At 40.2% G+C, this 26,965-nt stretch overlaps 1 protein-coding gene across 7 annotated transcripts in view; it reads left to right on the forward strand.

Moving 5' to 3' along the window:
* Positions 1-26,965, forward strand: part of FARP1 (FERM, ARH/RhoGEF and pleckstrin domain protein 1) — a 200,840-nt gene that overhangs the window by 142,934 nt on the left and 30,941 nt on the right. For 4 of the 7 annotated variants that reach the window (XM_068182500.1, XM_068182494.1, XM_068182496.1 and 1 more), the window contains exons 7-14: positions 3,072-3,186; positions 4,342-4,489; positions 7,118-7,213; positions 7,764-7,927; positions 9,537-9,605; positions 10,348-10,423; positions 12,089-12,326; positions 26,573-26,763. In XM_068182500.1, the coding sequence (XP_068038601.1) occupies positions 3,072-3,186; positions 4,342-4,489; positions 7,118-7,213; positions 7,764-7,927; positions 9,537-9,605; positions 10,348-10,423; positions 12,089-12,326; positions 26,573-26,763 (1,097 nt within the window). The remainder of the gene's footprint in view (positions 1-3,071; positions 3,187-4,341; positions 4,490-7,117; positions 7,214-7,763; positions 7,928-9,536; positions 9,606-10,347; positions 10,424-12,088; positions 12,327-26,572; positions 26,764-26,965) is intronic. The other 3 variants (XM_068182498.1, XM_068182499.1, XM_068182497.1) reach the window with 3 other exon arrangements.

Raw genomic sequence — 26,965 nt, forward strand, 5'->3', positions numbered from 1 at the left:
AATCAGAGTAAACAGATGATAAGAGTAATGGTATCAAAAGGGAAAGATTGAGAATGCAGGTTAGTTATTGTATGTCTTACTAATGCTGTGCCAGTGAGTGGTTTCCATGGGGAATATCTGATTCCAGGAGGTCCATATATTATGTATGTAGGCTTATGTCAATGTTATATACTGTTACTTATCATAAAATCACAATATGACAGCGAATAGGTTTCTGCTAAATTAGCATGTATATTACAGAATGATTTTTTTTTATTTGAAGCATTCCATTTAAAATTATCTTAAAAGCACTGTAAGAAGTGTTAGAAGTGAGAGGACACTTGGATACTGCAAACGGTGCACTACAGTGAGTGTGTGAAGTATGAAGATGGACTGACCATGAGCCACAGTGTGCCCAGGCTCAACATCACCCTGGCCTGTATCAAGAATAGTGTGGCCAGCAGGACCAGGGCTGTCATTGTCTGTCCCCCTGTACTCAGCACTGGTGAGGCCACACCTCAAATCCTGTGTCCTGTTTCCCTCAGAAAGACACTCAGGTGCTAGAGTGTGTCCAGACAAGGGCAAGGAAGGTGGGGAATGTTCTGGAGCAAAGATCTCTTTAGGAGCAGCTGAGGTGGATTAGCCTGGTGAAAAGGAGGATTGGGGAGGCTTTATCGTTCTCCACAATTGCCTGACAGGAGGCTGAAGCCAGGTGAGGGTCACCCGCTTCTCCCAGGTAACAAGTGACAGAACAGGGGGAAACGGCCTCAAGTTATACCTGGGAAGCTTTAGATTGGATGCTAGGAAAAATTTCTTCATGGAAATAAGAAATTCAAGCATTTGAATTGGCTTCCCCAGGAAGTGGTAGAGTCACCATCCCTGGAGGTATTTAAAAGGCATGTAGATGTGGCACTCAGGGACATGGTTACTGGTGGACTTGGCAGTGCTGGGTTAGCACTGACTTGATGATCTTAGAGGTCTTTTCCAAACGAAGCAATTTGATAATTCTGTCATAAGAGGAAAAGAGCTGAAATACAAAGCATTAGACATATCAGAAGTGCTGATGCAGACATAATACAGCATGGTGTAATGTACTCACTAGGTAAGAGAAAAATCATCAGCAGTGTAAATAAGTCTTTGGCTAAATCACATGAAAAGATTTAAAAGAATAATTACATGTGAGGCTGACAATATTTGCAGTGTAACTTCCTCTCATTCTTGATGGAATGCTATTGGGAAGTTATTCAAGGTGGAAAAGGAGAGTAAGGCAGTAAGTTAAAGCTTGTTGAGTAAGTAAAAGCTTGTTGAGTATGGGGTCAGAGAAAACAAATGCAGAAATAACTTGAAAGCCAGGAAGACAATTTTGGTAAAGGATTAGCAGTTGAAAAATGCTGAGAACATTTTAAAAATCACGTAGACTTGAAGAAAGTGTCTTCTGTACTCTTGACTCTGAAGAAAGCCCTACAGGAGGCGTGTTAAGCTCATGTGTGTACACAGACATAGGGGTTTTGAACTGCATTTTGAAGAATCCAGGCCCATGTTATTTGAGGAGTTGAAAACTTAGGTGGCTTTATGGCTTCATTAAAGAACAAAAACTTGCTGTTTATTTGAGATAAGATTAAAAACAGACCTTGAAGAATTTTGAGACTGGGATGAGTAAAACTGGAAGCAGAGAGCTGTTTCTGAGATGAGGACAAACGGGACAATTTTAAAAAGGGAAATTCTCAAAGGTTGTATAGTATTTCTGCCATTTTAAGGAATGATTGAGAGTAGATGGAGTGAATGAGGAGGTTTAAATCAGACAGTCTCAGTTTTCAACTCTTTTCCACCTCCGACCTTCAAAGTAAAAAATGTCATCATGTGTCTGAAGGCAGTTTGGGTCAAAAAAGCTACTGCTCTGTCATTCACAGATGCTTTGGTTCCTCATTTTCAGTGCCTGCACAGGCTGTTGCTTCCCCTGTGCCTTTAAAGTGCATCTGATCCCAGTTTGTCAGAAATACAGTGTTATAAATGTGATCTTAAACCTTTCCTTTTTCTGAACAGACTTAGTTTGAACAGAACTGGATCAAGGGTTCATTTGCATGGGCAGAACTGAGGAGAGGGTGAACCAGGTGTATCTGAGCGTGGGTCTGTCATATTCTGGGTCAACTGTGCAACAACGTGTCTGACCGCATCCTGCATTTAATTTGAGGGCACTGTATTTTAATTTCCCTGACCTTACCAAGGTAGCAGCCTTTGTTGCAGCTATGTTGCTATTACTCCATCAGGTTTGCAGGCAGAAGCTGCTATGCCTGTTCAGTGAAAAAACTAATAGCAAGATTTTCAGAGACGTTCCAAGAATAGCAGGCAACAAGATAGTAATTTGGCACCCACAGATAGACTGCCTGCCCCGCACCCCCACACCTGCCAAAAAAAGGGAATTTCACTGAATGGACTGCAAAATGGAAGGTGGGTGTGCCATACTGTTGCACACACAGTGTTGAATAACTGCAGCAGATGGGAGCAGCTTTGAGGAGGAGGGAGACAGAATGTGTCTCAAACTGCTGCAGAATTAGAGGAAGACAAATGTTTCATAGTCCATGAGGTGGATTACAAGCTAGTGTTCAAACAAGCAAACAGAACCATCTTTCTGACTTTCTCTCAAAGGTTACCATGTGGGACATGAGCCTGGAGAGCAAACTAGTGCTTGGCTGCTTCATGGAGAGGCACCTGAGCACCATGAGAGAGATTGAGAGAGATGGATGAGTTCTGCTCAATTAGTGCTGCCCTCCCTGTTACCCCTGCCCTTATCCCCCACACAAGTCAAGGTAGTACTGATGGCTTCATCTCTTCAGCTGACATCCAACAACTTACTTAGTTGTGATAGATGGGAGAAATCCTGGGGTTTCTTCTCACATATCAAGTACTAACACAGAGGAGAAGAGAGTAATATGTGGAAGATAATGTAGTGGGAATCTGAATCGTAAAACCATGGCACAGGTTGCAAGGAGCTATGTTTGCTTCTCTTCCCAGCTGTCCAGGTCTTGGGGATTGACCAGTTATTCAGATGTAATAACAGTGCTTTAACAGACTCCTCTTAAAACTCTCCACAGCTGAGATTGGGGATTTTGATGAAACCATAGATCGTGAACACTTAGCGAAGAACAAGTATATACCTCATCAAGAAGCACTAGAAGACAAAATCATGGAATTTCATCGTAACCACATGTAAGACTTTTTTGGTTTTGTTATTGGCCTTCTTTTCCTGTAGAGTAGTTCTAATGGTAAGCATATACTAGATCTGAAGTACAAAAGAGCTTTGGACCTCTGAGTTTCTCAAAGGTTGCTTCTCAAAAACTGTTAATGCTTATGAACTTTCTGAAGGTTACTCCTGCCTTTTTCCCATCATCATAACAAGATGTTTAAAGCACAGTTGATTCGATATTCATTCAAGCATGCTGTTATTTTACAGTCTATTTCATACAAAATGCTTTACTGCTGATTTTGTGCATGCAGGTATGATTGCAAATCACAGCTGATCAGTCAGGCACTTCTGACAGTAGTCCTTTGGTTTCAAGGACACTGAATGTTGCCTTTCAACCTTTCCATGCTGTATTTTGAGATAGGTTGAAGAAGGGGTTTAGTGATAGTTTTAGGAAAAGCACAGAGTACTTGCTGAATTAGGGATTTGGGGGAAGACGATCCAAGATGATGATGCAAATTGGTATCCTAATGTCTGGAAAAAAGACCTGCACTAGGAAGACAGTGAGCAGAAGTACCAATAAGTCTTGGAAAAGTATTTTTTAGCTGTCAAGAACACTTCACGATGTGAAAAGTTTCATTTTTGAGCTAGGTTGAGTAATAGGTGAGTGGTAGTGATTTCTATGGCAGTAATAATCAAAGCTTTGCGTAATTTCATCACAATTAATGGTGGTGATGCTTATGGTTTCACAACATTTATGGTAAGGTTTTCATGCCTTCTGTTTCACTTCATTTTGGTATTACAACCATTTTTACAATGAATAGCATGATTCCAGTCATTTTTTTTTAGGAATATGGCATGTCTTCTAGTGGAAAAAACAAAGGGTAGTAAATTCTGTTAGAGATAATGGTTTAAAATCTAGCTATAGCAGGTGTCTCAGAATTGGAGCAATCAAAATTTATAATAGACTGTAAAAATCTATGTATTCTTTGATATTTGTTTAGAGTAAGTTGTTGTTCTAGCGGATATAAGCTTGAGCATGTACAAAAGCTATACTCATATTATACCTCTGACAGTTTTCAGTCTCTTTGATCAAATGTCTCTTTGTTCTCTGGAGGACCTCTTGATCTCTATTAAAAGGTGTGACAAGCTTGTGAATGTTCTCTGTTTTCTTTCTCAAGGGGACAGACACCAGCAGAGTCTGACTTCCAGCTTTTGGAGATTGCCCGTCGGCTGGAGATGTATGGGATACGCTTGCATCCAGCCAAGGACAGGGAGGGGACAAAAATCAACCTGGCTGTTGCCAACACAGGCATTCTGGTGTTTCAGGTTAGAGCTGCTCGAGATGTGATTTTGTACTTCATAAAGCAGAAAGATTTCTGACAGCAGTAAGAATTCAGTAACTCGGCCATGTCTATAAGTATTCAGTTAGAAAAATGCAGGAACTTCCAAAATTTTTCTAAGAATTATCTTAAACCCGTTATAACTGCGCTGGGTCCATCACTTCCAGGAACTCCTACCTTATGTGCATGCACTGTGTAGAGCTCCATCTGCATTGTGCTGTTCAAGATGCAAACTGAGCCATGGCTCATGATTTGCAGGTTGATCATGCTGACTTCTCCTATATGTAGGAGCAGGTAGGTCTTGCAGGCATGGTACACGTTAAATGGATGAGAAGCAGAGACAAGTAAAACAACAGAGAGCTGCAGTCCATGCAGAAGGATGAAGGCAGTAAATATGAGCTCTCTGTAGTGTTACTTCATCAAAGTTTTTACAGTTTTCTGTACCAGCCTTGGCCATTGTATCTTTGCTGAATCCACAGATCTTACTTCTTTCCCTTAAAGATCCAAACTGTTTTCCTTCTATTTCTTTCCGATCCTTTCCTACCCCAGTCAGTCTAGTAAATATTCATGAAGCATCATTAGTAAATTTGTCAAATTGTCATTCTGCAGTTCCCCTTATGTAAGTAACAAATCTGGCTTTTACAATTGTGAAACTACAGGTAGTCAGCTGGTGTCAGCTGCTTTCACTTTAGATGCTTACCTGACTCTGTGCTAAAAAGAGTAAGTAAGCTGTTCTTTAAAATGTCCCTGTTTACATTTGTCAAAAAGACTATTAATTTTAACTGTTTTACTGTAATTTAAATACTAGTATTTTCAGCCTTACAAAGTACTTTGAGTCCTTTCATAAAGAAAAGTAACAGCAACAAACAAGCCCAGAAGTGTCTGACCCAAGTGCTCTAAGATTTAAAAATACCCAACCTAACAGACAGCCAAAAAAGGCAGCAAATTAAAAGGATCCCTGATCAACTAAATGAGTTGGTAGTGGAACCCCAAAACTGAAGCATAGGTTGAAACATGAGAACACTAGGACATTGTTAGAAATGCACATAACTCAAGCAATTGTATGTTCAGGTCCTTCCCCTGCTCCCCCACAGCATTTTCATCAGCTGAATTAATGAACTGCCAAGCCTTGTAAATTAAGGCTGTCTTCAAGGTGAAAGTGTGTGTCCACAGAGAGCAGCATGGACCTCAGAGTCCCAACACACAGCTGAGATCCTTCTGTGAAGTGTAGCTGCAAGTTGATGGCCCAAGGCTTCATTTGTCAAGGTCTGAAGTCATGTCTGCTCAACCTAATGTGTTTGGAACTTTCAAAACAGTTTTGTTTTGTTGTTAAAGTTTCTGAAAAGTTTGGAAATTTTACTGGGTGAAGCTCCAAGACTGAATGCTGGAAAGGAAGTCGGGCTCTGACCTGCTGGAGTCTGCTCAGCAATTGGTGTCTGTCAGTAGGCTTAGGGCTTCCATCAGCCACTTCATAGGTCAAGAGCTAAGTTCTTATTTTTATTTTGTTTGTAATTGATAGAAATTGAAATATGAGGATCTCATTAGAATGACCCCAATGAAAATAAAGGTTTACTCACAAATGGCATAAGCTGTAGTCAGACTTATTTTAAAGTCTACCATTTATTTAGAAATCAGTGTCAGTGCTGCTGATTATTTTAAGTAGAATAATTATGTGATTCTTAGACAGCTGGTTGACTTAGCAGAGATCATTACACTGTCATTACTCCTACAGCTGTCTGGTGATGGTGCCCAAATCAACATGGGTTTCTGCTTTTAGCAATCCTATAGTAGTTCTCTGAAACTTCTGTGCTGTGCTCTAGGAATGTTTGTATTGAAGTCTTCATTGAACAAACTGCTGTAGTGAATATTTTAACATAACACATCCAATACCTGCTGACAAAGATCAAAAATGAAACTTCTGGAGGGTAGGGGCTAATGATGTAGTGGCTGGGAGTTGGAATATTATAAAGATAATTTCCTTCTTGCTTATGGTATTGGTTGCTTTTTCCCAGAAAATCATTTTGTGGCTCTTCAGAGACAAATAATTTGTTTAGATTGCTTTTGTCTGGTTCTCCCTATGAAAGGTCAAAATATGCACAGTATTTTGTACTTCCAATACAAAACTTGCAGTTGCTTGTTTTTTTCACAGTTAAGCAGTGTTTAAAGAGATACTTATTTTGCCCTGCAGACATAAAAAGAGGGAGAAAATCTACTTCATCAAAATGAGGTGACGTGTCTGGATTCCCTGCATTCTTTGTCGCTAGTGGGAATAGAGTGAGGCACCTTTGGAAGGGAATTTAGTCCACAGAAAATCTTGAATCTGCATAGTGGCACAAGATAGCAAAATCTGGTCCACCATGTCTTGTGCAGTGATACTGGGTTGGATATTTCCATAGTAACTAGTCCTCTATTGCAAGAGTTTAACCGTAAATGCCTGCCCTCAGTCATTGCACCAGATGTTTATGGTTTGCATTATCAGAGGATGAGTTATAAGAAATATCGTCATTTCAAGTTAAGTGAACAGACGATTAATTTATGACAAGCTTCTTTAGTGGTTTAGATTTTTCCATTTGGATGTGGAATGATTAAACCCAGCTGGCTTTGTTCTCTGTAGGGTCACACCAAGATCAATGCCTTCAACTGGGCTAAGGTTCGAAAGCTGAGCTTCAAGAGGAAACGTTTTCTTATCAAACTACGGCCTGATGTGAACGTAAGTCCTTGTTAGGAGTTGATGAAGTTGACAAAAGGTTATTTGGTAAATTTCTACTCATAGATCACACATGGTTTTTATCACCTCATGAGTATTTTAATTGCTTATGTTCACTGTCGGTACTGTGCACATCAACCTGGTATCTCAGGTGAGCAGTCCTGGCAAAGGACATGTAAACTGAATCAATCATCATAGAATGTCCCAGAGTCAACTTCTGGTTGCAACTCTGGTACTGTATCATCAATTCTTAAGGCATAGCATATAATCAATTTCTTCTCATTAACATTCAAACCACTGCTTTATCTCGTCATTATTTGTCAATGAAAGGAAGTTTGAGCAATAGCTTTGATACTGACAGGCACACCAGCAATGTCTCAACGTTAGAAAGGCCTGTTAAGCCTGAAAGCCAGTAAGTTGGGAAGAAAACTTTTGGGGTTTTTTTCCTTTTCTTTTCTTTTTTTTTTTTTTTCATAGCACCTGATTTGTTAATGCATTTCTCTAATCTATGTTGCTGACCAGCTTACATTGCAAATGCTATCCCAATTTTCAGAGTTCATTCCAGGACACCCTGGAATTCCTTATGGCCAGTCGAGATTTTTGCAAGTCTTTCTGGAAGATCTGTGTGGAGCATCATGCCTTTTTCAGGCTTTTTGAGGAACCTAAACCAAAGCCTAAACCTGTTCTTTTTTCTAGAGGTTCTTCATTTAGGTTCAGGTAAGATGTGCATTCTTTCCACCTTTGCTGCCTCTCCATTTCAAAATCACATCCATAATGGTCTAGGATTAAACCTGTTATTTTCAGCTCACCTGTTTTTACATTGTATTTTTGCTCCTTTATATTTTCCATTGCATCTTCTCTGTCAGAATACTGCAAAGAACACTGTAGGGGAAAAACCTGCATTAATTTTGTAGTAGCTGTTGCAGCTGTTGTAGCAGTAGCTTTCTGGAGGTAAAATATAAAGTATATAGGGTCCAGCTGGTTTTGCACAAGAAAATTTACCCATGTCCTAAGCAACACTAGCTAGCAATCTTTGGGGATTCTTTGAATCCTCTGATCCTAGGATGGGGTCTTTCCTGTGTATCAGAGTAGAGATTGTTGCATGTCCCTGTGGTATACCCATATTTGTGTAGTTAAAAGCAATGGCTTTATGCTCACAATGGATTTATGTGAGATGATCACCTCTGCTAAGACCAGGTATACCTGTGATACTGTTAAACCTGTAGGAAAGCTTTCAATAGTTGGGTTATTGTTTTGGGGTCTTTTTTTTCATTGCACTGGCAGAAGCATTATTGTAGATATTGCATTGTGTATGCCAGGGGAAAATCCTTTTATTCATACAGTTTATTTTGTTTGTGAAGCTGATACGAGATGTACAGCCAGAAAGGCTCTTTGCTGAGATGAATGATTGACTCTAGATGCCTTGCATAAGAGCACAGTGTATATATAACCATTCTGACTCTCTTTCCACTTTGTTTGCTGCCTGCAAAGTAAATCAATTAAGATGGAAGGACATATATTGGGTAAACAAACTCTAACTTGTTAAGTTTCTGCCTGAAGTAAATAGAAGACTGTAGGTGCATTCAGTTTACCTCAGGCTTTGGAAAGCAGGTTTTGGCTACATCCTCCACTCACTATGATCTGTGTTACTACATTCAGTAACCTTTTCCAGGCCCTGAAAGCCTCCAATGAATTGGAAGAATTTGACTCTCAGTTGAGCATTCTTGAGGTGTGGGTTTCCTGTGCTGCTTTCAGTTTGCTTTGGAGTTTATAGCTTTGCACAATAGATGGTGCTGGGCTTTCTCACTACTTCACACCCTGTAGCAGAAGGGTAGAAAGGGACTTCCAGCCTAAATCTCTGCAGAAAAGGTGTGTTTTATAGCAGGAACCAAAGAATGAAGTAGATCTCGGGGGTTTCATCTTTGTTCCAGGGTTCACTAATATCAGATAAGGCTGGTATTTGACTAAAAAGGATTCAGGAATATATTAATTCATTACAGGAAAGCTTAACCCCTGCTTCACTTTCCATTGTAGTGACTTCCCAGTAATGTAGTACCCTGTAGGGCCCACAAAGCTGAATTTAAGCAATTCTGAAATGGCATCGAAAAGTAGCTCCGTAGCAAAAAAAAGAGGCAAGTAACCTGCAAAATGGCAACAATCTGTGTGTATCTGACCAGGTCCCAATCTGTATGATCTTAACCTGAGTTTCTGATGGTAGTGACAAATACTTTTGTGGTTGCTGTGACTTAATATGCAAGCCAAATACAAGATTATGATGATCAGGTGATATATTGTATTAAATACTTTAACTCTGGTTTTCTTCCAGTGGTCGGACTCAGAAGCAAGTTCTTGACTATGTTAAGGAAGGAGGGCACAAAAAAGTGCAGTTTGAAAGGTGAGAGGAAATAAATTTATTATCCCAATATGTTATAATCCAAGAAAAGTCATAACTTCCAGTTAGTTATAGCCTGAGATCTTGGCACCGGTCCAAGGAAAAAAATTCCCTCTCTGCTGGCTTGACTGTTTATCACATGTGTAATATCCCGTGGTCCTGCATGTTTTGGCAGAAGTTTCGTAACTTAGAGTTCACTTAAAATCAGTAGTCTTCAATCTGTTTTTCAGCAATGAACATCCTACTATCACAGGTAACTTTCTCCCAATTTGATTTGCACCCTCTTTGTTGGGATGTGGTTAATGTGTGGGTACAGACATACTCAGCTCAGAATAAAACTGAAAGTAAGAAAAGGTACAGCCAAGCTCAAGGGAGAGGTCTCCAGGGAAACTGCAAGTCTTCTAGCTTGCTAGAGCCAATTCTGTCTGAACTCATCATGCTCATGGTGAGCTGAAAGTAATGGCCAAAATGCCACAAAGACCATGACAATAGTTCATTGCATATGATTCATGCTTACCTGATAGACCATTTTTGCTTCAGTGCTTTTCCCCTTTCTTACAGTGGTATGTTTGCAACACACAGCACATTAAAATTTTACAGAAAGGAGGAATGTTAATCTGTTTTGGAGCAAAATTTTATGAAAGCTGTTATTCAAAGGTTTTGTTTTAAAAGCATGTCTCTTGATTCCTGTTTGTAGAAAAAAACCCTGAAATAGCTCTTTATGTGATTTTCCTTTTATCTCCAGGAAACACAGCAAGATTCATTCCATCAGGAGTCTGACTGCACAGCCTTCAGAACAGCATACAGAGGTGCCAAAACAAGTCAGTGATGTTGATGAAACCCTGGAAATGAAATCTTTTTAAACATTTCTTGTTAGATTACCCTCCACTGATTGCTGTTTTAAAACCCTAGGAGCATAGTTTTCTGCTTGCTTACCATTTAGCTGGAAGCTAAGGAGCCCTGGGTGTCATAAGCTTTAGGTTCTGCTGAGTGAAACAGCATTGCTTACAGACAACCAGACAAATACAAATAGTGAGCTTGTCTGAGCTGTACTAATGACCATCTGAAAAATTGCAACCCTCAGTGTTTCTGCCAGGGTCCTTGCTTGTAGCTGGCTACTGCATCTGGGGGAAGTGTAATTACTTTTCTTTGCTGAGAGGTCTTGGTTGCCCATTTCGAGGTGTTAGGTTGGTATTAACCAGGTATTAACCAGGGAGGAGAACAATTATTTCCTCAGAAAGACTGCACCTCTGGTCTTCTAAGCCATTAGCTCTGGTAGATACCATATGTGTTTATCTCATGCTGACAGCTGCTATGTGCTGGGAGTTCACAAGTCCAGAAGCCCAATAGGGGTGAGGCTGCAGCAGCTGCAAGTTCCCAGGTCCAGCTGGAAGTAAGGCTGAGCATGTATTCACTAGGCACCCATGTGAATGCACCCATACAGTACATGAACACATAGCCACACATGTAAGCACAGAAAACAGCTCTCCCACAGCACAGGCAGTGCCAGTGGCCTCACCCTCTTCCCCTCTTTGGCTCTGGTTTCTCCAGTTACTGGCATCCCAAACACACCAAACATATGGGCTGATGGCTCTCTTGGGACAGCCTTCAGAGGAGACAGGGCAGGAAGCTTCATTTTCCTGACTCGGTTGTTGTGGTTTCTCCACTTGCCAGTGTTTTCTTTGCTCATCTCTGTCTGTGGAGATGAACCTTTGATCACATAACCTTATGTTAGGTAGTGCTTAAAATGTCAGGAGCAAGCTACTAGGTTAATGCAAGAATGCTACCTGAACCTTCACCTTCCATGCATCACTTCCTTTTGATATTCACAGGCTCTCTCCTTTCTGCAAATTTAGGAACTTCAGAGAATTTTGTTATAGATGGAGCCCATTTCAAATAGCTTGTAGCATTTTAATGTTGCTGAGACAAGCTCAGATAGATGGAGCATGGCTGCTGGGCAGATGTGTGCAGAAAAGCCAGCCTACGAGCCAGTGGCAGGTATGCTCCAGGGACTGAATGTAGGATGCTCAAAAGCCCACACGTGACTTTTTTGGTGTATCTAAGTAGGCTGTGCAGAATTAGTTTTATGTTTTTGTCTTTTCCTCCAACTTCTCAGAGTTGTGTGCACAGGTTGGTGTTTTTAGAGTGTTAATGGGTGCCTCAGAGCATGGAAACACTTCAAATACCCCTCTTTACATTATCACTGCATTGTCTGCCTTCTCTTCCCTTGTTTAGCGTGTTTTTTTCTGTTCTTCAAGATCAGAAACCTCTTTTTTTAAAAAATTCCAATCAGTTTTAAGGCTTGCGTTACCTCTTTTCTTTCCAAGAGACTCCTATGTTGCTGCAGATGCGAAATTCTGGTGCATAATTACATGCAGCCTTTTCCCTCTGGCTCCCATCCCTCCCAAACCTCTCCCCTCCCACCCTCCCTCCCCTTTTGTCTTTTCCTTTGTCTCCCCCTTGCCTTCCCTCTATTATCTTTGCAGAGTGCTAGAGCCTATGGAGACAACAATGATGCTGCAGCAGTGCAGAGCTGCCGGCAAGGGAAGGAGTTGAAATCTTCAGCAGAAGACACTGGACAGCACAAGAGCCCTTCCTTGAAGAAGAGTCCAAAGGAAGGCAGAAAGGTGGATGAAGCAGTGGTCTCAACAGCGGAGGAAGAAGAGGAGCCTGCTAAGGATAAGATGCAGCAGAACAGACCTCAATCACAGCAGCCAAGCACAGGTCCAGCTTCCAGGGCTGCTCATGGCAGCAGCACCTCCATTCCTTTCATTGACTGCAGTGATGTAGATAGCGAGTATGATCTCCTCAGAGGACAAATAACCCGGTCATATTCCCAAACAAATGACAATTATGAGGGTGATTTGACCAGTGGTGCCTATATTCACTACAGAGATGAAAATCGCAATAGAACTAGATATAGGGACTCCTCAGCTTCTCTAAAGTCTTCCCAGTATCTCTCTGAAGAGTACCTTGATGATAACACAGCTAATCTCTCCTTCTACACTGGGGGAAGCCCCAGGATGCCAAGGCATAGCTCTCTGGTTGATGAAATGTTTAGAGGGCCGGGAAGCCGTAGTCCCCTGGCCACTCCATTGCCTCCCAGTAGCAAAGAGTCAAGCCCTAACATGACCCTGAGTAGAACTGGCTCTCAGGGTTATGTCTCAGAAAACGGGCACGATGGCAGGGCGAGGACTGGGGAGGAGGACAGCCACGCCACTAACTGCCACGGGTATTGCAGATATTCTCCAGGTTCTCAACGGCCTCGTGCACAGAAAACCCATAATCTCTGCAATAAGTCAGTTACAGATCCATTTATCCTAAGCCAGATATCCTCAACCCCTGGGCAGGAGTATAGATCAGAGAGATACGGCAAAGGAGGTGGGGTGGCTAAGATGTCTTCTCCAGAAGGCAAAATGATGGCCAATGGTATGCCAGCTGGGGCACAGTCAAAGCAGAGCCCAGTGATGCAGTCGCTGCGTGCCAGTGGCATGATGGATCATCACATGGCTGCAATCCAGATGATGGAGGGCTCCACCAGCAGTGGGACGGAATCCAGTGATTCTGACTCAGAAGTCATTAATCCCTTCACTCACCCCCTGGTGTTTGGAAACCCCGTTGTGCTGAGCTCCTCTCCCATGCCTAGAAATAAGTACTCCTTTGGAAGCCTTCAGCTTGATGAGGAGGTGGAGGAGGATGTGTCTGTGGGCCTCAGTGATGAAGATGGTGTGCAGGTCTTCAGCTGCTAGGCACATGCATGTATGAGGCCAGGGGATACTGTGGTTGCTCACTGGAGTGGTTGCATCTCCTGGGGCTCATCACGAGTGGCTGGTGATAATTTCAGTGCATGGGCTATTTCAGACATTATTGTTGTACAGGCCAGCCAGAGGGAAAGGATGCTAGAACACAATAATAAGTCTCAGTGATGTGTAACAGTTTGCATCTCCTCTGAAAGGCAGGAAGAGAGGAAAATTATTACTGATTTAGGTACCTCTCTAAGACTTTATACACTCTCCTCTTCTTTTTGTGAAGTCTTGTTTTAGGTATATGTTGTAGCTGCTTTGATATTTGACTAGTTATTTTGACAAAACAAACAATCAAATCAAGTAGGTACATTGTGCTCTTTTATATGTCTGTTACAATCTTCTTCTCTCCCATACAAGGAGAGCAACTTATGAGTGCCTCAACAGAGTTAGGAGAAAAAAAAAATTGCGGCCAAATGCAGGCAGCTGGATATTCAAGACCAGGACTTGTTGAAATCTTGAAATATGCTAGAAATTATTTTCATAGCAAGAATGCGTCTGGTCTACTCTTCTTCATAACTCATTTTATAATCTGATTAACTGAGGGTACAAATCAGGCATGTATAAAATGACAGTATTGTCAAGAAAAATGACAGTATTGTCTTTTTCTTCAGCGGGTTCAACAGGCTGATTTGGTGATGGAGATTTTGAAACCCCAAACTCTTCCCTGGGGAAGAAAAAGAACAGGATGAAAGATACAATTCAAGTGAAAAAAACTTTGATCAAAACAGCCCTAATGAAGAGTGGTATGAGTACAACTTGCAAGGCAATCCTTTCTATCCTTTATCAGTTTAATATATATTGCAAGGAATTTTTTAATTGCTTATACTTTCAGTGAAATTATTATAGAGATATCAGAGTTCTGTGGTGGGTGGTTTGGAGATGGTGGCTTTTTTATTTTTTTCTTTGATCACAAAAAATCTTTATCTGTGCAAGATTCAATTACTCTGTCATAGGCTACTTTTTTTAGTAGTGCCACCTCAGAAATTTTTCATTCCCTGACAAGAGAATGATAGGAGTAACTGTGCTCCAGGGTGATTGTCTTCTGTTCTATCCACAGAGCGGATATGGGCAGAAGGACAATAGACAAATTCTGTGTATACTTCCTTTTCACGGGCCAGAAGTATTGAGAATTAAGGTATCCTAATAAAACCTGATGTTAGTTTCTCCAAGTAAGAAAATCCAGATGAAAGGTCCTCTGTATGTAAACTGTTCTACAGTTACTAGAGCTGGGAGACCGGATGTGCTCTTTATAATTGGCCTTATTTTTAACTTTTATATATTTTTATTGTGGAAGAATGAAAATAAATCCCAGAATTTTAACTGATGAACAACAGCATTGACTGAACTGCAGGTCATTCCCATTGATCTGCATCAGTTCATGCATGCAGCAATGATTAATCCATTCACATAATTACTGATGAAAAAGTTACAGGACTTTGTAAATTTAGACAATATAAAAATTTTCAAGATTGTTTTTACAAAAATTATAAAATAAGAAGTCTTTTTAATTTTTCTAATGCCTTGGTCTATGCACACTTTAACAAAGTTTAATCTGAGTGAAGGATATTTAAAAATACACCTACAGTAGTTAGACATACATTGTTATATACTTTACTCTTTTGAAAGTAAAATATATCTTTGTATAAATATAAGTATCAACTCTCTCATCTCCTTTAAAGTGTTGGTTTTCTTAGAGATTAGATACCTCATTCTTGAACAGGAATGATTTAAAGCATCTCTTTAGATACTGATATTTTGGGGACAGAGAATACTCTCATTTATTCCTGTAGTTAAAAGCATGAGTCTACAAACAGTGAGATTGATAATTAGGGAGAAGCTTGCTTGTATATCATTCTAAAAGAGGATGGTTTGTGTTTTGGATTTAGAATAGCTGTAAAATAATTGCCTTGAAGATCACAATATATAAGATAAAATATAAGTAGTTGAAGCTCACATCAGCAAATAGTGTGAGCATGGGAAATTGGGTGCATGACTCTCCTTTTGATTTATTTTTTATTGCCTGTGCAGCGAAAGTATCAGTAGGTATAAAGTAAAGTAGTAGCAGTTTGGACAGATGAATTAATTGCTTCATTAGCCAGTAAAATTAGAATTCAAGTAATGGATTTTCAACAAAAGGATTTGCAGTCATTTCTACTACTTAAAAAAAGTTAATAGATTTCACATTCACTTTGGATTTAAGTGAATATAAAATTTTATAAGTAGTGTTTGCTATTTTGCATCCTCTCAGATACTGTTTCCAGGCTTGGTTCTTCTCTCATATGCCTATGAAGATGCTAAATTCATAGTTTTTTGAGTACAGACCCACTGGGTAGCTGGAGTTAGCCTAGTTGCTAATAAAGTATCTCAACAGCTTTTCCCACTTCAATATTATCCTCAAAAATGCAATATGAGGAGTTTTCTGTCTTCTGGCATTTTTTCAGCTTTGAATGTTTAAGTAGTTGTTGTTTTAACACATGGAATTCTTCCAGTTAAAAGAAGTAAAGTTTATAAATTACATAGGAAATAATTTCATTTAGGATTAATTACTTCTGCAGCATTCTGAGCCAGTGAAGCTCCATTTAATATCAGCAGACAAGGTTGTAATTAAAGCAGTCTGTGGGCCAAATTCCTCCACCAGACATGTGGTTAATGTCTGAGCCCTTGCCAAGAATGGTGAAGTGAGAAAGGAGTTTTAAACTGACATTTTCAAACAGGATCAGGCCCCTTAGAATTCCTCTGGGAATTTGTTTCTGTGGAACAGTTAAAAGGACCTTGCAGAAAAGAGCAGAAACCTTTAGGGCAAGACTGCAAATGAGATGAGATGAGATGAGATGGAGGAATTCTTGTCCTGGCTCACAAAGTGCTTATGGTAAGAGGAGCTTGTCTGTTCTAGTTCATTGTTGCAAACATTTATTAATCTGAATACACTGGACAACAGCAGTGATCTAAGTATAACTTTGTCTCAAGTATAGCAGGTAGTTACAGACAGAGTAAGTAACATATTCGCCCACCAATTCCAGTAGATTTTGGAATGTGGCTGATGGTACTTCTGATTCACTATTCTAAAATTGTTATTGTCAATAATGAACTTTCAGTTCCAAACTCATCAAGTGCCCAGATATCCTTAGGCAGTTGGTACAAATGAGGCACGTGAGTCCCAGCGTGACTGAGCAGCTATGTCCAGTCTGAACTGCGTAGTCCTGCATCACCCATCTCCTGTCTTTCCAGAGGATGTGGAAGAAGCCTCTTGTTGGGTTGATGAATTCAACTCTGCCCATGTAGTTGGGTAAATATGGAGGTGAGTTGCAAAAGCAGTTAGGGGTTTGTCCATAATAATGTGCAGATCTAGGTAATCTCTGAATAAAAGACCTCCTGATTCATTCTTTGCTATTCCAGCTACTTGACCACAATCAGCCATCCTCTACAATGGCAGTAGAAAGGTCATATCAGACAATTTTAAGGTTTCTCCTACTCAGCAGCAGCTCAAACTTGTGATGACCTCTTGGGATCTTCTGGAATTTTTTTTTCATAGGAGCCTTTCCTAGAAACTAGTTTTCCTCAGTGACCCAGGATATTAAATTTGTCAATAAATAGAGGAAGGAAAGATGGAGAATGGCAAGTTGTTGTAGAAGCCAAGAACTAAATAGGATATTCCAGGTATGGAGCTTTGGATAATTGATACCTGAATGGCCTAGACTGCACTGTTTTCAGTTGTGTCCATATCCCCTAGCAAACATACTCTTTGTGCATGGCAGAGAGGAGTGTTCTCTGAAGATGATTTACACCAAGTGCTGCCATTTCACCCATGGCTCATAGCCTGCCTAACAGGCACCATCCCACTAACCATTGCACACTGAATACAAATTATATCAAAGAAAAACTGAAGAGAAATTCCCATAGGTGAAAAATGTCAACGTGACTGAAAGTTTTTAGGTTTGCTGCATTCACATTTACCTTATGTGAGCTCTACAGAGCTGAGTTACAGGCAGATGAGCATCATGAAAGAATTTCATGTCAATAGTTTGAAAAATCGTATCAGTCTATTAGTTTTCTTCAAGATTAATGGGCATGCAAAACTAGAAAGAATTTTCTCCACAGAGCAGCATTGGTAATGTTGAATGTTATCAGTAGAACCCAGTAAAGAGTGAAAAAACAATGGTTTGTGAATTGGTTCACTAAATGGGGCTAGTATTACCTGACCAGACTGCTTCAGGACCTGTATTTCCTCCCCTGAATATTTGTAGGACAGGTTTTTGGGGTTTTTTTGCAGCAAGGCTTTTATTAGGTAAAGTAGCTCTGTTCATTCTGAAGCAAGGGCATCCATGCTGGAAGTTCCTGTTCTGCCTTCTCTGTCTGTACATGCAAGTACTTGGTGGTAGCCAGAGAAAGTCAAATAGAAAATGGGTGAGACAGATCTAAAAGCTGTTTTTAGGCCCTCTTTTTCTTCACTAAGAAGCAGAGATGTTTTAAATTCTGTCCTCTTCAGTCCCACGATAAACACACAAACATAGAGTCTCTGTAATCACTAGAAGTTTCTTCTGGGGAGCTCCAGGAAGACAAGGAAAAGAGAAGAATAAAAAACATCTTAAGCACACAAAAAATATCTAGCCCTATTTATTTGCAGTTCTCTTTGGCATAATGTACTTTCCACTCTTTTTCTGTGAGTTTCAAGTCCCAGTAGTTTTATAGGGTACTCAGAGAGCAAGAATTATGTTTATCAGTTGAACTGATGAAGCAGACCCAATTTTGAATTTTGGTAAAACTAGTGATTCAGATCTCATTGGTATGATCTATATGCAATTAGCACGAACTGTGGCTATTTCTGGAACAGTTCTTAAACAGAAAAAAGGATGCCTGACCTATAAATTCTGTCAAATTCTGTGTTTGTTTAACAAATCTCATTTGTCTTAATGAGCCGTTAGACTGCTGTCAGAGGTAACTTTAGAATTAAATTTTAATTGCTGCAATTTAACTTCTAATGATGAAAAACAAATTATCAATCCAAGTTTTTCCTGACTTCTACACATGTTTGAGGAAGTTGGGTGTCACGGCCTTGTGCACAGAAATGTGGATCACTGGAGAATCCCTGTCATTCAGCAGCATTGTTGTCACCAAGTGGAAAGAACAGTGAATGTGAAGGAAAGATGTGCTCTGTTCAAGCATGTAATAAAGTGAAGTAAGCCAAAATCTCTTTAGTCTTGCAATAATGCTTCCCTCCCTCTCTCCCTCTTTCTCTCTCTCTGAATAGTGTAGCTTCTTAAGGCAGCTTCTGTATACTTCAGCGCGTCTCTTTCCTCTTCATTTAGAGGATCAGTCCTCTTCTCCATAAAAAAATAAGAGAAACCCTAAATATATGAGGGAAATTGAATCTTCTGGAACATTTTTTAATATGTAGGTCTTTCTTTTGTTAGCTGCTGTCAGACACAAGTGGTAGAGAAGAGTCCTTTTCTCAGAAATCCAGCTGCTTGTAGGTGTCTCCTTGGTGTAGGTGTCTCCTTGGTTGTGGGTCTTCTGATGTTAAGTGGCAGATGCACAGTGTTAACGTCATGGGAACCCAAGGCTCAGACTGGTGTGTAACTTTTCTCAAATGTGAGTAGCAGTGGACTCTGCTTTCAGTCAAGCTACATTAGGAAAAAATTTTGCCCATATTGTCAGGTTCTACAAAGGAAGGAAATTTAAATCCTAGAAAACTGACATTAGGAAAATTTTTCCTCTTCTATTTCTGTAGTTTCTATAGTTACTGAAGTATGCCTAGACAAAGACACATATCTTAGTTACTTATTTGTAAGGGAAATAATTCTTGTGCAACATGTGCATCCTGAGTAAAGGTATCTTCTGTGTTCCTCCCTATGGTTAGGCTGTGTGGTGCCATTGATATTTTTAAATACAGAATTTCTACCTAAAAATCAATGGCATCGTATGAGCAAAAATCCTAGTTTGGGTGACATGTAGCAGTTTTACAGAGTGTTTTGTCTTTTGTTCTGATTCTGTGTTCTATAAAGAGCATGTAGAATAAGCTTGGTTTATGTTGTTTGTTATTAAAAGCAGTGAGCACTTTCTTTTAAATGTCATGAGATCTGGAAATCCTTTGTGCCTGGCTGAGCAATGTATTCACAGGCATGTTTTTCACAAATATGTGTGTAAATAATGGTAGTGTTATTAGAGTAAAGGGAGTAAAGACCTTAGGATCATAAATTTGCATGACATAATGGTAAATAGTTTGCTCAAGAATGGTTAGAGTTTTAAGATGTAATTTTCGTTGATGAATTTTTTGGTAAAGTTTTGGCCCCTAAGAACCATAAAAATCTACAGTTCACACTGATAAAAATCAAGTCTAAAGGCAGTAATGATACAGCTGTCACTGACTGAGCATGGAAGGTTGAAGGAAAATGAATGCATTCTGATTCAAGAGCTTTCAAGTTTGTTAAAATTAGATTAGATGCTTTCTTTAAAATGCTGCAAATCTGGTTTTGAGAAGTGCACAGGCTTTTGCCTTTGATGGTTTTCAGCAAGATCAGAGTAGTTCTTTCTGTTTAGTTCAGAGAATGTTAGAGCTCATGCCTGTTGCTTTTCCATGAGGCACTTAAAAATATTTGATGAGCTGAATCCTTGTATTTCCCTTTTCCTGCTAAGAAAATCACCTGGGTCCACTAACAAAAGTATATAAGCTTGGCAGTGTTCACTTACCCAGACCTTTCCTAATTTCTGTGTGTGCACATGCATAGATTTTTTAAAAATAAATCTCAATAGTGAAAAATTATTTTTTAAGATTGGCAATGCTGGGAACTTCATTCTCATTTTTGTCATTTGTTTAATACCTTTTAAAGGGAAACATTTTTTTGTTTCATTGTATGCACTGTTTTGTCAGCATGTACCTCTCTGGGAGAAAAAGCCTTTTCAATGTTCTGTCTATCCTCAAAGCATGGTATATCTTCTGTTCCTCGCCTTGTTTGGAGCACTGTCTCAATGTCCTTTTACTGCAGAAATGCCTATTTTGTATTTGGATTACCCGATTCCTCCTGTTACAGTGATCCTGCCTCACAGAGCACTCCTCTCCTCAGAGTTAATGAAAACCCTCACCACGTTGTGACTCTCAGGTTGAGAAACCACACCATGTTGAGGAGCAAAAGAGAACAGGGAAGCGAGGGGAGAAGGTCTCTTTTCCAGGGCATTTGGGCTTCATTGAGCACAATCAGATTTCCCTTCATTTCCTAATGAAGGCTGCACCCAGCAATCCAGGCTGTGTGCTGTGGCTCGTAAGCAGGATCACTGCAGGCCTGGGGAGGTGTCTTGGTGGAATGGACAGTATCTGTGGCATTAGCTTACATGGGGGCTGAAGGTTTCCAATTCTATTGTAGCACTGTGTCGTGTTGGTTTAAAGGCAAACAAAAGCAAACTAACCCTAACCCCGGGTACAACAGGAAAACCTTCTCTAGGTCGCTCTATTTCTGTCTGGAGAGATCAAGGCTAGACAAAGGACTGATGCCCAGTGACCTTGCATTCTCCCCAGACTGTAATGCTCACTCTTTGTTCTTAAGATGGGAGTAGACCCTGATGTAGGCCAACAGCAGTTACTGTCTGATTTCACACTCACCGCTGTCTAATGCTGCAGTACACCAATGAAGCATGGACCTTTACCAGCTGGAGAGGTTGCTGGCTACTTAACCAACACCAAGCTTGATGAGACTATGAGCATGTCAAGCCATTTAACTGTGTATGCATGGAATTAATTTTTTTATTATTATTTTTAGTTTCACCTGTACCTGAAGGCTTTTACTCGTTCTAACTGGTATTTTGCTGTAAAACTGTCACTGGTTTAATTGTTCTGTCCAATTGCTGGCTGAGGCTTTGTCCTAAATATGAGGAAATTGCTTCATTGAGAAGGTGCACCGTTTTCCCAAATTCTGCTCACGGCTGTGGGCGTGCATTTTGCAGCTGTGAAGTCAAAGTGAACCTTTCTTCCTCTCAAGCTCCTCTTCAAGCCAGGCAGAGTTAGTGGTTATGTGTGACATTGGATTTCTTCACGAGTTTGCTTTTAATTCTGTTCCTCCACAAAATTATTGGTACTGCATTCAGGGATGTTTGTACATTAATTTACAGCTGTTGTGTAACTACTTTTCAAACTAACAAACTGTATCCACTGCTCCAGCTTGATTCATGTAATGGGGAAGAGAAGTGCAGCTTGATGAACTGGTTCCCCTCAAGCTTTTGTGGAAGTCAGTGGGATTTTTTTCTTACATTGAGGGAGAACAGAGCAGAATCTCCATCCCGTAACTCTTCAGCAGCATGACTGTGCCTGGTTCACAGCTGGGGAGAGAAGGGGTGGACACCATTATTAAACTCTTCTTCAATCTAAGGTACTTCAGTGATTGGTGAAGTGCATATGAAAACTCCTTCTGCTTCATCTGGTGCTATCTCTCCCCCATGCCATTTTGTATCTTCTCTGACCAAAACATTTAGATGCACATTAGAGCTATGCAACCACTGTGAAAATGGAAAATTAAGCTAGACTGTGTGGCCACAGCAGTGGCAGCTCTGTCTTATACTTTCTAATTAAAGAGCCTTTTTAAGTGACATGCTCAGTAATGCCAAGGAGAAAGGGGAAACAACTTGGGTTTCATCTGCCAGACTAGAGTTCAGAAAACACTGATCTGACATTAAAGTTGAGTAACTGGGATATGGATGTCACAAGCCTCCCCTGACTGCAGAGCAGGCCATGGAGTAGGAGTAAGAGAGAATAAGTCCTGCAACATTCCAGGTATTGAGAAAGGTGCTTTTCTGGCTCTTAATATGTTTCTAATTTCTAATAATAACAGTAACAACCTTGAGAACAATAAAATTCTCAAGAGTTGACTTGATGAGATCTTAAATGGTACATGAAGTTTTCCAGCAGAATTTCAGTCACCTTTAATAATGGTTGAAGTTTTCTCTCACTTTCTATAATTGAGTCATTATCACTTCTTGGTACTCCACAGAAAAGGAGCATTCCCACAGGCATCTTAACACTGCTGTACTCTTCCTCTCTGTTAAAAAACGCTGTGTATGAATGGGAACTGTTCCTTTTGAAGCAGATGCAGAGCACTAAATGGCCTGATTTTGTTATTTTGTAGTTTCAGGAGAAAATGAATGAAGGAGGAGTATCTTCAGGATACACTGAGTCCCATTTGTCTCCCTCACAAAGAGGGGAGCTCCCCTGTGTTAGGTTAGTTTCTAACCAGGGATTTCATGTCGTCTCATGCTGCCTATGTAGTCAGCAAAGAGGCAGCAGGCAGTTCAGGCCACCTATGAAGTGAATTGACCTCTGGGAGATAATTCCTTCATCTTGTGGAAAGTACTGATTTTAACTGTTTTTGCTTTGATATGAGCCATGTTTGGAGCAGTGTCACTCAGCCTAACACTCTGTAGGCACCACCGTCAGCCCCAGTGGGTTCACAGCTGTGTGTGGCAGGAGCCAAGAGTATCGCAGGCACAACGAGTGGGATGGATTGGTCTGGTGGCTGAGGGCAGAGCCCGGCCTGCCCCTCTCTGGCAGAGCACCCGCAGCTTGCCAGCACTCCATGCCTTCCTACCCCCAAACTGCAGCAAGCAGACGATGTGTATTTTGACAAAGGTGTAGCTATTAAGTATCTGATTCTAGCTGCTGGCTTCTTTTTGTGTAGCACATGGAATACGTATGTTGGTGGGGAGCGATTTGAGACACGTGTAAAGCTAGGAGGATAACCTATACTTTCATGTCCTGTGGCCATGTAAAATGCCATTGACATTTCATAGACTTTTTTTTCCCCAAGTTAGATTTCAATCAGGTTTTGCTTCTTTTGTTACCTTATCTACTGCAGCACTTTTATCTGGTGTCAGTGGAACAAAGAACCTCTCCAGGTATTTTGGCATTGATGGTAAACTCAGGCATGCCATAGTAAAGTGCATTCTCATTATTTGCCACTGTCATCATCCAGTGTTGGTTTCTGTTCTTAAACCCATACTTAGAAAATAATTGAAGCACATGCATAATGATTCCTGCCCACTCCTCCAAGGATGTCATTTTAGTATATACCTAAATAATCCTCAGGTAAACATTCTTTTGTGCTTTCTCTTGGTTTGTGTGTATACAGCTGACTCCATTAAATTTGAAAGATGGCCCAATTGTGAATCTAAATAAAAATCACTTGAAGTACAAGCAAACACAATTCCATGTTACCAGCTGCAAACCATTTAGGCCTCTAGTGTGCAGTAGCATTTGCTGTCTGGCAAATGACATGCTATTAATTGCCTGTCAGTCCATGAATTCTTGAGGGTGAATTGTATGGGATTTCAGTACCTTGTAAATAGGATTGGTCTTCTCCCTTCTGCTTCTGTTTATACTCTGCAGTATGTGGTTGATGAGTAGAGCCTGTGTGAATATACTCTTCTGTGGCAGGAGATCAGATGAAACACTTTGTTAATTCAGGTTATTTATTCCTCACCTCTTTGAAAAAGAGAAAGTCACTTTGCAGCACTGCCATGACCCATCAGCATGACACGTGTCCTGATTGATTGGTGATGGGGGAAGGAAGAACCTCCATTTTTGTTTCTTCATGGCTTACTGACTTTTTCACACCAAAAACAAACTTGTTTCCCACATTTCCCAGAGCAACGTGCAGTGTGTTGATATCTGTGGCTGTGTTGGCTGTAATTAGGCCCCAGAATGTACTAATGTAAGGACATTTTGAGGTCCTTTCATAATGCAGCCACTTTCTTATAACAAGTTTCAATTTTCACTTGTTCAGTGTACTGGCAGGTGGGGTCTGACTGAGCTCTTGCTTGTAGGTGGTGATGGTGGTTGGGTTTGGTCACTGCTCCTGCCCGCATTGGTACCAAAGGGGAGGATGCAGCATTTCAGCTTGCTGCAAAATAACTTTGAGAATGTCAGTGATGCATTGATATGCAAAGTCTTTTATCAGTCGGGTGTATACACAGTGCTGTGAGCCACCAGGCACATTTTCTGTGATACTTTCCATAATACTTTTTCCAGGTTAATGTCTTCCAACTGTAAGATAGGGCATCTTTCTAATTCATTGTCCTTTTGATATTTTGTAGTTTGAAATACTTGAGTTGTACTGATAAAAGTTACAGTACATTAGAGCTTAGATCTAGGATTATAGATAGGTAGATAGATATATCAATATGTCTATATCTATCTATCACAGATAGGTGCTATTTAACTCCTAGACTACAATGCTGTGAACTTCTCACAGAGGTGCAAATCATTTATTCGCTGTCGTATGACAGGCATAGTGCCAGAATTTCTTTGTTTCCACGTTTGAGGTGATATCACTTTTCTTATGTCTTTTGTAATGCAGTTAAGTACTTTTAACCTTACAACCTTGCTATTAATCTGTTTCACTATTTCTCAATGATGAATTCCATTTCTTTGGAAAATACTGTATACAGTTGTGTGCTAGTGTCAATAAAATTGACATTTGTGTAACAAGCTGTGGCATTTTCTCAAATTTCACTGAACATTGATTTAGTGTGAAACTGTTGGTAAATCCTTTCTTGCTAGCTGTAACAATACAGACCTTTATTTCAGAAAAATACTGCTTTGACTTTGATTTTTAATAGGCTACATAACTGTCATGATTACATAAACTGATAACTGTGCTGTTTTTTCCTTCTCTTTTCAAAGGAATGATTTATAAACGTGAACTGGTTTGGAACTGGAAAACATTCATGTTCTAGCAATAAAGCTTGAGTACTTCCAGAAAATAAATAGGTTCTACTACTGGCCTAATTATATTTCTTTTCTATTATATTTACTGGAGTATCTCTGCTGTGGTTTTCTAGCAACAGGGACATTTACCTATCATAATTTAGGGAGGACATAATCACATGATAGTAAATTGTATTTGACCCTAATTATATATGGCGATGTATGTGTTTTACATTTCATCTTAGACAGCCTGTTAGCTGTGGTAGTCGAGAGCTTGTCACATTTTTTTTTGGTTGGATTTTAATGTATGATGCCAAAATGGCACAGACTGTAAATGTTCTTCCACATGACAGATTCTTCTTCTAAAACAGGTTTAGATTGTCAGATGTATGGAGGAGGGGATAACTGGGAGAAGACTGGGCATTTTTGGCAAACTTTCTTTCTGTGCAGTCATTAATCTGGCTGCCTCCCAGAAGACAAAATGCTAATTTCAGTAATTTAATCTAGCATATATGAATCCATGGAAGTGTAATTAATTGTCTAATTCTTTAATATTTTTAATCCAAAATGAAATGGGATGTTATATCTGTGAAAATCTGAAATTGTCATGCTTTGTGCATTAAAAGTATTGCTTTTCTTATGTAAATGTAATGCTAGCATTTCCATCCCAAACAATCAGAGGAGCATGGAAAGACTTACAAGGTATAATATACATACTCGTGTTGTGTGTAGAAATTGGGGAACTAGTAGTTTTCTCCCTTCATGTTAGATCTGACTGATCTTAGCAGCAGCACTTCTGTAGAAAGTCATCCTTTTTCTCTAGACCTCAACTAGATAAATTTGTACTAACTTGTCCTGTAGTTCCCTATGAAGTACTGATTTGAGTGTTTGAAGTTCTACTTTGCTGGAAAGAATGGCACTCCTGGAACAATTACTGTATTGTAGTACTTATTCTCTTCTATAGAGTGGATTAAAATGATGAAATGTTTTATATTAAGTCAGTGTTTGGAATCATAGAATGGCCTGGGTTGGAAGGGACCTTAAAGACCTGATAGTTCCAACCCCCCTGCCTCAGGCAGGAGCACCTTTCACTAGACCAGGTTCTTTAGATCTTCATCCAGCATGGCCTTGAGTACTGCCACGGATGGGACAGCCACAGCTTCCCTGAGCAAGCTGTTCTAGTGCCTCACCCCTCCCAGGGTAAAGAACTGCAGCTCAGTTATCTGTGCCTTGATTCCTTCCCTTCAGAGATAGTAATTTCAGCCAGTTTATCAGCTGAAAGATGCTTAACCAGTCCCATGGTGAATGCAAGTGGATGCAGTTCCTCTGACTTCAAGGCCATTTGGGCTAGTTTGAGGACCCTGATGGCTATGTCTTGTAGCATAATTTCACATGCTGCAATTTAAGATTATAACTCCTTGTGGTACTTTCTTGAGAAAGCTTGTCCTAACTGATTTCTCTTTTATCATTTTTCTTAGCAGGTTCTCTGACTGGCAGCCCTCACCTTTCAGAGCTTTCCATCAATTCCCAAGGAGGACCATCAGTGGCAAATATGACTTTATCTCCAAACTTGAGCCCTGATGCCAAGCAGTCATCTCCCTTGGTCAGCCCTTTGCTGAATGACCCATCATGCATCAGGGCTGATGATGAGGAAGAGGTCAAAAGAAAAGTAAGGCGAATGAAGTTGGCCTTGTCTCTCTTCTCTTTGATGTGTTGTGATAAATCTGGGTAGTTCCTGTTGGATGCAACCTCAGAAGCTTGTTTGGATGGGATCTCCTATAAATCTTAAGGAGCGGAGTTTGGTAGTTTGTTGTAACAAAACAGTCAGCTCCATTGTCTTACTGAAGAGAAAATTTCCAGGTGACAGAAAG

This window comes from Anomalospiza imberbis, chromosome 2, assembly GCF_031753505.1.
Source record: "Anomalospiza imberbis isolate Cuckoo-Finch-1a 21T00152 chromosome 2, ASM3175350v1, whole genome shotgun sequence".
NCBI classification, from domain to species: Eukaryota; Metazoa; Chordata; class Aves; order Passeriformes; family Viduidae; genus Anomalospiza; species Anomalospiza imberbis.